Here is a 12,026-nt window from a genome sequence, read left to right as displayed (position 1 = left end):
GAAAATTTGGATGAAGTTCTTTTACAGAATGGCTTTGGAAAGGCCGCTTCCTGATGTTATGGCAACCTTGTGCTTGCTTCTGCACTCCTTCATGTTGAACCATCTTCATCTGGTTTCTGTTGGTGGTACAGGGAGCACTATCTCATTATGTGTACCCTAGTAGCAATGAGGTAGGGTAGTAAATTTAACCCAGATCCTAATTTAAGGGGAAAATATAATAGCTAATCCTGCAGTTCAGCCGGAGTAACCATGAAGACTGTATCTGTGCAAAAGCCAAATAATCAGGCCTGGATATTTTCTTACTTTTTCATGTTTAAAATCTAGGGGCTAGAAACCCACTTTAGGTCTTTCCAGTGAAAATCAGATATAGTTAGTGTATTTTATCTGTGTTGTGAGTAGTTACTGATAATTTTGTGATTAACAGAAGAATACTAATTTATTTTAAATTTAAATTAATGTGTTATGAATGCAGTTTGCTGTAAAGTGCATTTCAGTTTCTCAAATAGAAGAGGACAGAGGTTTTTGGTGTTTTGGAGACTGTGCATTAATTTACAGTTATTTTTCAGAAACCATGACATTTCTAGGATAAAAGTCAATACAGTGGCTTTCTCTGTGCAAACTGTGGTTAGATAGACTAACAGTAAGGTTTGAACTATTCTTAGATATTTAAGAAATGCAGGGGATGACAGAAAATGAACAATTTCTGTTTCTCTGATTGATTCTAACAATATGTATAAATTTATGAACACAGCATGATTTAGAGTAAAAATAATATGTAGATAGATAGGAAAGTCAAGTTTAGTGCAATTACAGAATCTGAGTTTTCTCTAGTCAGTCTTTTTAATATCTGCTTCTCTTTGATCTTTTTAACCTCAGGGCTAGATTATGAGCTTTCAGTCTGCCAGGAGGAGGATTAAAATATTGTGCCATGGCCCCTCTGCAGCAGGGGTGGAACAATACAGAAAGGATCTCTTTCACCAGGCATACTGTGGGGCTGAAGCCAAGCTTCTGCTTACCTCTGCCTTTTGCCATTACATCTTGCTTGATTGCATGGACAAGAACATACTGTTGGAAAGTTGGAAGAACTTTCTAATACAGAAAGCTGTGGCAGCACTATGAAATGGATTCTTACACAGTCTTTCTGGAAAACTGCTGTTGAGTGATTGAAATATGTCTTCCTAGATGGTTACGGTGTCATGTGATACAGAAATAATGAGTGACTTTGAAAGATGAGAAATACATTCAGCTAAAATAATTGTTACAAATACCATGTTTGAGCTAACATTTCAACTATCATTAAACTGATAGCATCTCAGGAAAAATAATCCCAGTCAGGCTCTGTGTATTTTTATTCTAATCCATTACCATTAAGTGAAATAATTTATTAAATTTCTGTCTATTTATTTTCTTGCTGTGTTTACAATGCCATACAGCAAAAAACAGATTAGAAGTACATACTAGTTCACAAAATCTATTGCAAGAGTCACACTTAACCACTTCTAACCTGTGTTGTTTATGTCAATTATACCATCAGTGGTATTTGACAACTATTTCAATAAACAGTGGAGCATTTTGTATCTTGTTTTTGAAACAAAGCAAATCAGGAAGTGAAGGCCAGGAGTGTCAAGGCGACGCAGAAATGTTTGTTAGGTGACACTGAGAAAATACCGTAATTTGAATACAATTTAAGCAAACAAAAATAATTTATTTTGAATACAGTCTAAACCAGAATTGTTTGAAAAATAACAAAGCTCAGTACAGTGTCTGCCAGTTAAATAGATAAACAGTTCTGTTAGTATTGAGGAAGATAAAACAGTAGCTCCTGAGGTTGTTCACAGGATTGGGATTGCTCAGTTAAAACACTCCTGAAGAAAAAGGTGCCAGCTGGATTTGTTTTCTTAGTTAATGCTTGATGACAGTTGACTGCTCTGTGTTACGGATTTTGTAGAGTCATCCCCCTGGGAATAGGGTGGAAGAATGTTACTTATATGGTAGATTTGAAACTTGTTTAACTCATTCCAAAAGAATTAAATGGTTTAGAAAAAGAGGAGGTTATTCTACCTGTATAAAAATTTACTTTAAATTTATGCCAGTTGATGAATGTAAACCTCAGGTTTGTAGACAGTGATATAAGTGTCACGGGTTTGACATTGGCTAAATGCCAGTGCACCCATGAAAAATTATTGACTCATTCTCTTCTGCTATAGTTGAGCGGAGGAGAGGAAAACAGAAATTAAAGGGTGTTCATGACTTGAGGTAAGGATTGTGAAGGAAAAACTTTAAGGGCAAAACATGCTCAAAAACTTAAAAGGTGTAAAGAAAAAATTAATTGACAGAAATAAAAGAGAATAATGAAAATTAAAATAAACATTTAGCACACTTTTCCCCCCAACCCTTCTTTCTTTCCCACCGACAGTGCAGGGAGACAAATACGTGGTTTTCAGTCAGTCTGTCACTTCTAAAAATCTTCCTTCAGTTCACTTAGGGAGAGTTTCTTTTGCTATGCTGTGGGATCCTTCCTGCAGGAGACAGTTCTCTGTGAATTTCTCCAACATGGTTCTAATTTTCATGAGTAGCCGTCCCACCTGACCCTCCCATGGCCAAAGCAGTTATCCAACAACTGGTTTATTCTCAGGCCATTAGTTCACAGGATGTAGTTTTTAAGGATGAGGTGCTCTAGTATAAAAGCAAGTGTCCTCTTCCTCTATCTCTGGAAGCAAGAGTTCTCTCTCTCTCTCTGTTCCAGACTCTCACCAGATTAAAGCTTTTCAGGATCCACACACTCCAGTGTGAGCTCCTTTTTCTCATGGGCTGCAGGTGAATGCTGCATCCCTTCATGCACTTTATGAACTACAGGGAAACAGTTTGTTGTGTTATAGTCTTCACCATGGCTTGCAGAAGAATCTCAGGTACAACACTGAGCGCACCTCCTCCTCTCCCTCCCTCCTTTTCACTGACCTTAGTGTCACCATATTGTTGCGCCCACATGTTTTCACCTTTTCCTTTTTTCTGACTCAGGAGAAAATTGCTGTCCACAGGTTCATTTATTCTCAAGCTGTATCAACTGGAAAGTTTCTATAGAGTTCTGCAGCACTGAAAGGTTGATCCCAACCGGGGTCCACATCGGGGAATTGCTCTCCATGCTTCTTACTGTCAGTCACATGGTCCCTGCCAGTGCTGCGGGAACTGTGCCAGCCGCCGCAGTGCCGACTCCATTCAGTGCCGTCCCTCATGTGGGCCATTGAAAAGGAAAAGCTGCTGCCGCCGCTTCTGCCCTTTTGTCCGCAGCACAGCTGGCTATAAGTAGCTAGGAGAGTAAAGTTAATTGCGAGCCATGCTGACATGGCAGCCACCACGTGGCGCCGCCCCAGTTGCGCTTTCTGGCCACGTGGCCGCTCACAGATTGGGATGGCAGCAGCTGCTTCTGGCCTTGGCTGCTCATAGTCTCAGTCTCGGGGCTGCTTGCAGCACTGGGCTGGCTCCTGGCTGCATGGCCTGGCTGGGCCCTCCCCCACCCCTCCAAGCAGAGGGAGAAAGAGGAATTGCGTGCCTTCTTTCCATCTTATATATGTCATCAGAGAGGTTTTGCTAACTTCTCTAATTGGGCCAGCCAATGTGTCAATCGTCACAGCCTTTAGAGATTGGCTCTGCTGGACGTAGTAGAAGTTCTGATGGGCTTCTTTGTCAGAAGCAGCCTCTGTGGCTTCCTCTGCCCCACTAAAAAGGAAGTTGCGTTAACACAGTAATAAAAAAATTTATGCTTATTCAGATGAGTTAGTGGTCAATATGAGTTACCTTCAAGAGGGAGCCACTTGCAGAAAATATTCACATTTAATACTGTATGCCATACATGCCGTACATTTTTTTTCTTCAACATCTTTCCAAGTTGTTGGCCTTCTCTTTTCATGCATAGGAAAGAAATCTTAAGCTTTACTGTATTGGGGTTGTTTTATATATATGAATTTTTAGAGCCATGTTCAGGAAAAAGTCTCAGGAATAGTCATTAGCTTTAGAGAAAGGTCTTCAGACTTCCTACTTAAGGATTGCAAATGTTTTTTTACCTTGTAATGTTTTATTCTTTTCTCCCCTAGTAAGCTCACTGTAAGAGCACAGATATCAGAACTGAGTTTACTGATCTCCCACTCTGATGTGATCCAATTGAATATTGATATTATTCATTCTGATAGGAGACATTTTACAGAATGTTTATGTATGAGGGGAGGCAAAGAGCAGCTTTGAAAGCAAGCACACTAGTCTAAGTTATCAATTGCAGGATCAAGTTGGGGATCTTCATCATCACACCTCATGTATGCTCTCCTGAGTTAGGGTGAAATCACCTGTCATCCAAACCATTAACAAGAGCCAGGTGATATGATGGACCCCGGATTTGAGTAGACGTGTGTTGGTGGTTTTCTATGAGATTATTATTGTTTTCTGCAGCAGTTTTAAACATTTGTCTACTGTTGGGTTTATACCTCCCCTAAAAGATGCCATATTGGCCACATTTCCTATTTTTAAACAAGTTTTTTGAGATATGATGACCAGTGCTCTCCCCAGCAGTAGACAGTACCAGACAGCTTCCTGTGCCACACTGACTGGAAGGAACTCCTTCTCCACAGAAGAGAGTCGCTTCCCCTGTGCCCAGCAATGACATGAGGCTATATAGAATAACCTCCAGGCCCTATCCATGGCCCCTCCTGGCTACTGCAAAAATTAACCCTGTCCTTGCCAGAACCAGGACACCATCACAGAAGGCCTCTAGATCAGTCAGGCATGATTTGCCCTTAGCGAAGCCATGCTGGCTGTCTTGGATCACCTCCTTGTCTTGCATGTGCCTTAATATGTCTTCCAGGAAAATCTGCTCCTTGAGCATCTCATGCACAGAGGTGAAGCTCAAAGGTCTGTATTTTCCTGACTCTACTTTCTTCTCATTTGAAAAATAGAAAAGATATTTCCTTTTACAGTCACCAAGAACTTCATCTGACTACTCTGAATTTTGAAATATGATAGAGTGGCTTGGGAAAAGCACCAGCCAGTTCCCTCTGGACTCTAGGTTGCATATCACCAGGGCTCATAGACTGGTACCTTTTCAAGTTCATCAGGTGGAGTCAAACCTGTGCTTGGCTTACAGTGGAAGGAACACTGATCCTGCAAGCCCATATAGAGGTTCAGAGGGTAGATACTTGTTTTCAGTTGGCTCCTTTGGATGAAATCTAAAAGAAGTCAAAGGCTCTTATAGTCTTACAATTAATAAAAAAATATTGAGTTTGAGATAGCTGATTTAATAACCAAATAATCAGGGAAACATTGTTGAAATGAAATTTTTGGCATCCAAGGTACATCAGTTTTTAATGGCTTAGGAAGATAGTCTCAATAGTTAGTAAGTTCATCTTAGCCCAGAACATCTATACCTCTTTGCCTTAATTTAGAGGAAAGCATTTGAATGTATTTGAAGATATTTTCTTCAAGTGTCATGATCGCAACATTTCAAGTTCCTGGATTCTAGTGCATGCTTAAGGTGCAATCTTCCTGATATTTTCTTAGTGTGACTCCACAGTTCCTAGTCTGTGTGAACCATCATCTGCCACTGCAGTTGGATTTGTTACTTGCAAATTCTGTGTCTGGCCTTAATAAATCAAACCAACCTCTCTGGTAAAAACAACAGAATGTCAGAAGAAAAATAGAAAAAATGTCTTCTTTATCTGCAGTGCACTGCATATGAATTCCTTCATGACAGCATAGAAGAGAACCCAAGTATTTCAAAATGGATTTCCAAAATCTATTGCAAATAGATTGCATACTATTTTAGTTTAGTGTATATAATGAATTCCAAAATAAATGTTTCTAAACTCAGAAAGTACTACCTTTAATAAACAAGAAAACGTTCAGAATTATTATTATTACTTACAGGTTATGCACTTGAAGTGTCTCTTTGAATAGCTGTAAACCTAACACTGGGGAGACCATATCTGCAGTTATGTGTCTAATTGTGGTCTTACCTGTATAAGAAGGGTGTGGACATAGAGGAACAAATATGGTAAAAGGATATGAAAGTGATGGAGGAACTGAAGCATCTGTGATATGAGGAAACTGACAGAGCTGGGACTGTTCAGGAGAGCAGTAGACTCAGAAGGATCTCATCCAAATATGTCAACATGTGATGTGGGAAGTAAAGAGGATAAAGCCACACACTTCTGTGTGATGCAGAATGACAGGAAGAAAGACATCGGGTACCAACTGAAATACAGGAAATTCCTCAACACAGGATTTTTCTTCACTTAAGAAAATACTCTTTCACTGTGAGAGTTGTTGAATGCTTGGATTGATGGTCCAGCGAGGCCTTGAAGTATTCATCTTTAGAGACAGCTAGTCATGGTTGGAGTTGGAGCTCTGAGCTCTGCAACAGCAGGAATGTGAAACTGGACATATAAGTGAATTGTATTTTCAGTACAGATGGCCGTGATTTGTCCATTTCTATAAAGATGGAAATATATTATGTAATTTTATGGGAAATGTGCATGGTTTATAAGCTGAATGTAGATGGAGCCCACGCTGTATGTTATTTACAGCTGGTATGGGGATGTTGAAGGATTGCTATACCAACCATATGCTGTCTGACTTCTTTTTATATGAGAAAAAAGTGAGGTTGCATTTTTGCCATTTTGTCAATCTAAGAAATGGGTCTTATCATTCCCAAGAAAGAAAATTGTAAAAATTATTTGTGTAGTAAAAAGAGAATCTCAAATGGTTATGATCCTATGAAAATAAAAAGTAGGAGCTCTGGTAGGAATTAATAAAAACTAGTACCAATTTACCAAATATTGTTCCATAGACTAAGACATTGTGATGATACATGAAGAATGAGGTTGTCATTTGTCTGGTTATTTGCATGAGGACTCTTAATTTTCCAAATGAGCAATTCCATTAGCTATCCTAGAGTCCGTGAGATATTTTTTCTTGTGGAAGTTGCAAAGGGAGTAATTCATGCTGGGCTTTTGTTCTTGGAAAATTAATGTTAGGCTTGACATTGTTGTTAGATTGTTTGTTTTCAGGAAATTTGTTCCATTCCATGATGCATTTTAAAAGTTCATTTCAAGACACATAGCCAAGACTCCTTTTTTGTACTTTTGCAATAAATAGATAGCGGAAGAAGCATCATAATGACAATAACCACTTTGACAGTCATCAGTAAGAAGAGAACAAGTAAGAATACAGTCTAATTTAATTTATAGTCAGAGCCATGATAGCATTTAGTAATCCCTGTCCCCTGCAAAGTCATAACTATTCTACTGCAGCAGAATAGTTATAGCAGGAGAATCCTTTCCTCCTGCCTCTCCTGAAAGTGTTAGGAAGGGTAATACAGTAATTCCACCTACTCCAACTGTGTGTTGATGTTGAAAGGATATATCTTTCTGTGGTTATCACAGCAACCTTTGCTGGGCAAACACAGAGGCTATATTTTAAAGCCTTTGCAAAACACCTGAGGGGTGACAGAGACAGTATTGTCATGCAGGAAGGTGTTTATGTGAAAATCCAGCTTTTAATTTCTTTTATCCCATGTTGAATCAAACTCATGGTTTAAGATACGTGTGATTAAAATCAGTTTATAAAGGTTGGATTTGGCTAGAATGATATTACATCAATATAATGTCCAAGTGAGGATCACTAGAGTGCATTTTTGCTCCCACATTTTAAGTTCTTTGTCATGATGATCCTTGGCCTCTGTTGGAAGTGAATTGTTCAACTCAAAATACAAATATTTTTCTAAGTTATTCTAAGTAAATCTAAGAAAACGGTGATAGTATTGTGGCAACCTGAGACAGTACCAGGTCCTGTCACTGAGTCCTTATACCTGTGTCCTTGTCTTTATCTTCTCTCTTCCCACTGTAGGCCATTTATGAGCTCAGGTAATGTGGTCACTAAGTCCTCTCACACCCAGGAGAATACCACTCAGTTAGCAGTAATTTACATTACAGGTCTTGTGATGTAGTCACTATGAAGGAGAGATGCCTTTGTTGGAGTGAGGATTTGAACAGAGAATTGATGGGCCCAGATGTGCCACATCATTTTTGGGTCCTTTTCTTTTTTCCTCATGTGAGCAGCTGCTGTTACAAGTGTGTGGTTGGCATGCTCTGAAAATGAGTCATGTAGGTCATACTGAGACATATGGGAAGAACATGTTGCAGCTACTGATGCTCTGATATGCTCAACAAGTCAGGCACAAAAGTTGACCAAACCATTGGAACAAAAGTGCTTTATATCCTACAGAAAAAAATATTTTCCCCCAATTTTTTTTTCACAAGCATTTGGATTCTTTTATTGTTTCTCCATCAGCTAAGCAAAAAGCTCACTGGCATTCTCACCATTTATGGTTTGATCCATGTATGTGTCCGTCAGCAAAGATAGCATCCAGCAAAAAATGTGCTGTGGTTAACGAAACATGAACTACTTGCATATGTAAAAGAGAAAGCATTTGCACATATGCAATTGCACTTTAGTGATCCTTATTTTCAGTGTGTGTTAGAAATTAATTTTGGTCAAAGTGTATCATAGTTGCTGATAGCTGTCTGATTTATGTGTATGTTGTCTTGCTAATGCAGCATCAAGTTGTAAAGAGTGTTTCTCTGGTCAGTATTTAATTTTCATAAGGGCTAACAGCATTAGGCTGTTAGCAGGATTATAAAACTTGAAACATGCATGGTAATAAATCTTTTCCAATTACCAAGTTGTAAAAGCATCTTACTGGTAATTTCAGTGCAGTGGCTCACTCACTGATTTGAGAATCCATCTTCTTTGTAAATAGAGCAGAGATTGCCTAAGGCTGGGTCCACCTGCAGAGGGGGAGGTTGTCCAAGTGAAATGGCCTGATGGAAAACTGTATGGTGCAAAGTACCTGGGAACAAATACAGCTCACATGTATCAGGTAAGTATCTATGTTTATTATTATTTATGCGCTTGCTAGGATGCCTTTATTGTAAATTGCTCATTTGGCTCTAGCATTGGAGTGGCCCGCCACACTTGGAAAGGAAGACTGGAAAGGCTGGAGTGTGAATTCTTATTGTAACTGTTACCACACTTTAACTAATATGTAAAACTTTCTAACGTGGTAGCAAGTGCTGTGCACTGTTTGGGAGAGAGATTTCACTTGGGTCTTACGAAATCCAGAAAATTACTTGCTTTCTTTAAGAACTCAGGTAAACAGGTGGAACATTAAGATTGAAAGATGACATTTGTTATTTTCTGCAGGTTGTTTGCTTTCATTTTGTAAGTTCACAGCTAATTGTACAATTAATGACATAAAATTAAGTATTGTATGAGCCTGCAATGAACCTGAAGCATTTCATAAAAGGTTGGAAGGGGAGACACTAGGAAGAAAAATGTAACATTCATTTGTCTGAGGCATTTTTTCATTAGTTAATCTAAGGAGCATTTTATCCTCAGCAAAGGCAAAAGGGAACTGAACACTGAAGGCAAAGCTAAAAAGCTGACTTCTGATTTCAGACTAACAATTACTGGATTTTTTGAGCTTGCCTTTGAGAAAAATCAGTCAGCAGCTTTGAGTACCCAGGTGAATGGTAGAAACTGCAATAAAACAATCACAATAATAATAGCACTTCTGAAAGAATGAGAATCTAGATCCATTTCTTTTATATATATGTAATCATTTTCACTTATGTAACTCTTTTCATCAGGGGGCCTCACATTACTGTACCAAAATGGCAAATTTACTGTTATATCTCTAGATAAATTAAGGCACAGGGAAACCAAATTACTTGTTGCATTGACCTTCTCACTTTTCCAATGACTTGCAATCGAATTCAAGAACTCAAATGCCTGAAGTCTTGAACTAGTTTCTAAATCTTACCTCGTCCCTTATATTTAGCAGCTGTATTATGTTGAGAAGGTCGAAAGTTCTTTATAAAGTATGAAGATTATTTTTCTGTAGTAACATTTATCTTCAAATTTTTTAATCTTTTGAGCAGCTAGTCTTCTGAGGAATACTGTGATGAAAATTAGATGAATGTTGTTGTCTTTCATATTTGAAGGAATTTGAGATAGTCAATACAAACGTCTTATTTTAGACCTCTTGAACAACATGATGAAATTAGTTTTGTTTAAGGAAAATGGATAAGCTCAGCAAGATTCAGAGTTCCTCAGCATAACAAACATTAATTCCTGTAAATTACTTCTAACAATCTGTATAATGGTGGGAAATTACAGAGTTTAAAGATTAGAGGGAGCCCATATTGCAATACATAGAACTGTAGAGACAAGCAAGTATTTCATCTTCAGGATGAGAGAGGAGGCTGCCTGTGGCCACAGATTGCAAAAAGTTTATGACAGGAAGGGTGCAAGATTAACTTCAAGACCAGTTCTTACTCTGGTCTTTCTAAACAGTATCTAAAAGCTCCCAGGACTCACACATAAACAAAAGCTTATTGTCATCTGTTGTGATCTGTGTTGCACCTTTGGGATTCTCTTACCCAGTCCTTTGCATGATTTCTTTGATCTCATAAGGCAAATCTGTTCTAGTTGAAAAATTTTGTGAATTTTTGTCATGTTCATCAGACATTTGTACCAAATGCAGCAGTACTTGAGCATGTAGGAGCTATGGCAAAATGCACCAGAATTTGTGTCATACAGTTTTCATTTGTCAGCCAGTATCCTATACAATCCCTAAGCAGAGCTAAACCTGCCAAATGAAGCAGGTGCTCAAGTGAAATTATTAATGTGATCTACATCTGATTTCTTGATGATTTCTGATATTGAGGTTCACAATTGAGTTAGAGTTTATTAAATTATCCATTCACTTCATTAATTGCTTTCTGACAGTTTTTCCCTTCGATTTATGATGTGCTTGTAGAAAAAATCTCATTAAGATAGTAACATCACACAGTACAGCAGCAGAATCTAAGTGAAATACCTTATAAAATGATGATTTGAAATGTAGGATCTGCAATCTGAATTGAATTGGAGCGATTTGGGATTGTGGGTTTATATTTTGCATGAATCATGATGCTATTGAAAGTCTTAGAGAAGCTCTTGTGTTTACTATCAAAGTGTAGGCAAATTATTTCCAGTGTGATATGCTGGATTATACCTAAAGAACTTCCACTTACTCTTCATTTTAAATGTGCAACATAGTTCATACTGCAAGCATGGCATTCTCTGGTATGGAATATTTGCATCCTACTGCACACTGTGAGTAAAAACAAATATACTGACCATTTAAGAAGAGATTTTCTTATCACATGGAATGTCAAGAGTTAATCTCCTACCCAGTTTTTTCACCAGGGATGCAAAAAACATTATTACCAACCGTAATATGCAAAAATATTACCAAATGCATTGTGCAGGAAGGAGCAGGAATAGTAGAAAGACTGTTCTTGCACCCTGGATGGCCATCATTTAATTAAACAAGCTTAAGGCAAATTGACCTTTAAGTTCCTCTAACATGCTGGTAACAGAGTAGGCTTATGGGGTTAGTAACAGGAGCAGAAAGGAGTAAGGATGACTCTTGTGATTTTATTATCCATTTGTGTGCTCTATGCATTTCAAATGCATTCCAGATTTGTGCAGCCCTATTAGTTGCAGTGGAAAAATTGGTTTTAAGGAAGTTAATAGATCATAGTCTGTATCCTGGCTTTTGAGAATGGATATATGGATTTTTCAGCTGTTCACATATCAATCTGACATACTCAGCTACAGCAAGCTTTTACTTTGAAAAAAACACAGTCCATTTACAAATTCAAATGCATGATTGTTCATTTGTATCTGTAATAATACTTTCGATAAGTCAGTATTCTCCTATGTTTGATATATGTGCTTATTCTTCTAGTCAAGTGTGCTGCTGTCATTCACATAGTCTCATTAAATTACCTAAGGATGTACAATGGGACTTCTAATTTTTACACCAAAATTTAAATTAGCATTTTTGTGGGAGCTAAACTGCAGTCACAGATGATAGCTGAAGTTCACAACTGTTAGATGAAGTATTAAACTAGAGGAAAAAATCAGCAGCTACT

The 12,026-nt window shown here is 38.0% G+C and overlaps 1 protein-coding gene across 2 annotated transcripts in view; it reads left to right on the top strand.

The window, feature by feature from the left end:
• Positions 1–12,026, top strand: part of KDM4C (lysine demethylase 4C) — a 259,796-nt gene that overhangs the window by 243,902 nt on the left and 3,868 nt on the right. For both annotated transcript variants that reach the window (XM_054284529.1, XM_054284538.1), the window contains one exon: positions 8,804–8,923. In XM_054284529.1, the coding sequence (XP_054140504.1) occupies positions 8,804–8,923 (120 nt within the window). The remainder of the gene's footprint in view (positions 1–8,803; positions 8,924–12,026) is intronic.

This window comes from Melozone crissalis, unplaced genomic scaffold (assembly GCF_028551555.1).
Source record: "Melozone crissalis strain CALT ecotype California unplaced genomic scaffold, PUWL_Pcris_2 ptg000005l_1, whole genome shotgun sequence".
Lineage (NCBI taxonomy): Eukaryota > Metazoa > Chordata > Aves > Passeriformes > Passerellidae > Melozone > Melozone crissalis.
Note: the sequence above shows the minus strand (reverse complement) of the source record. Positions and strands in the feature narration are given on the sequence as shown.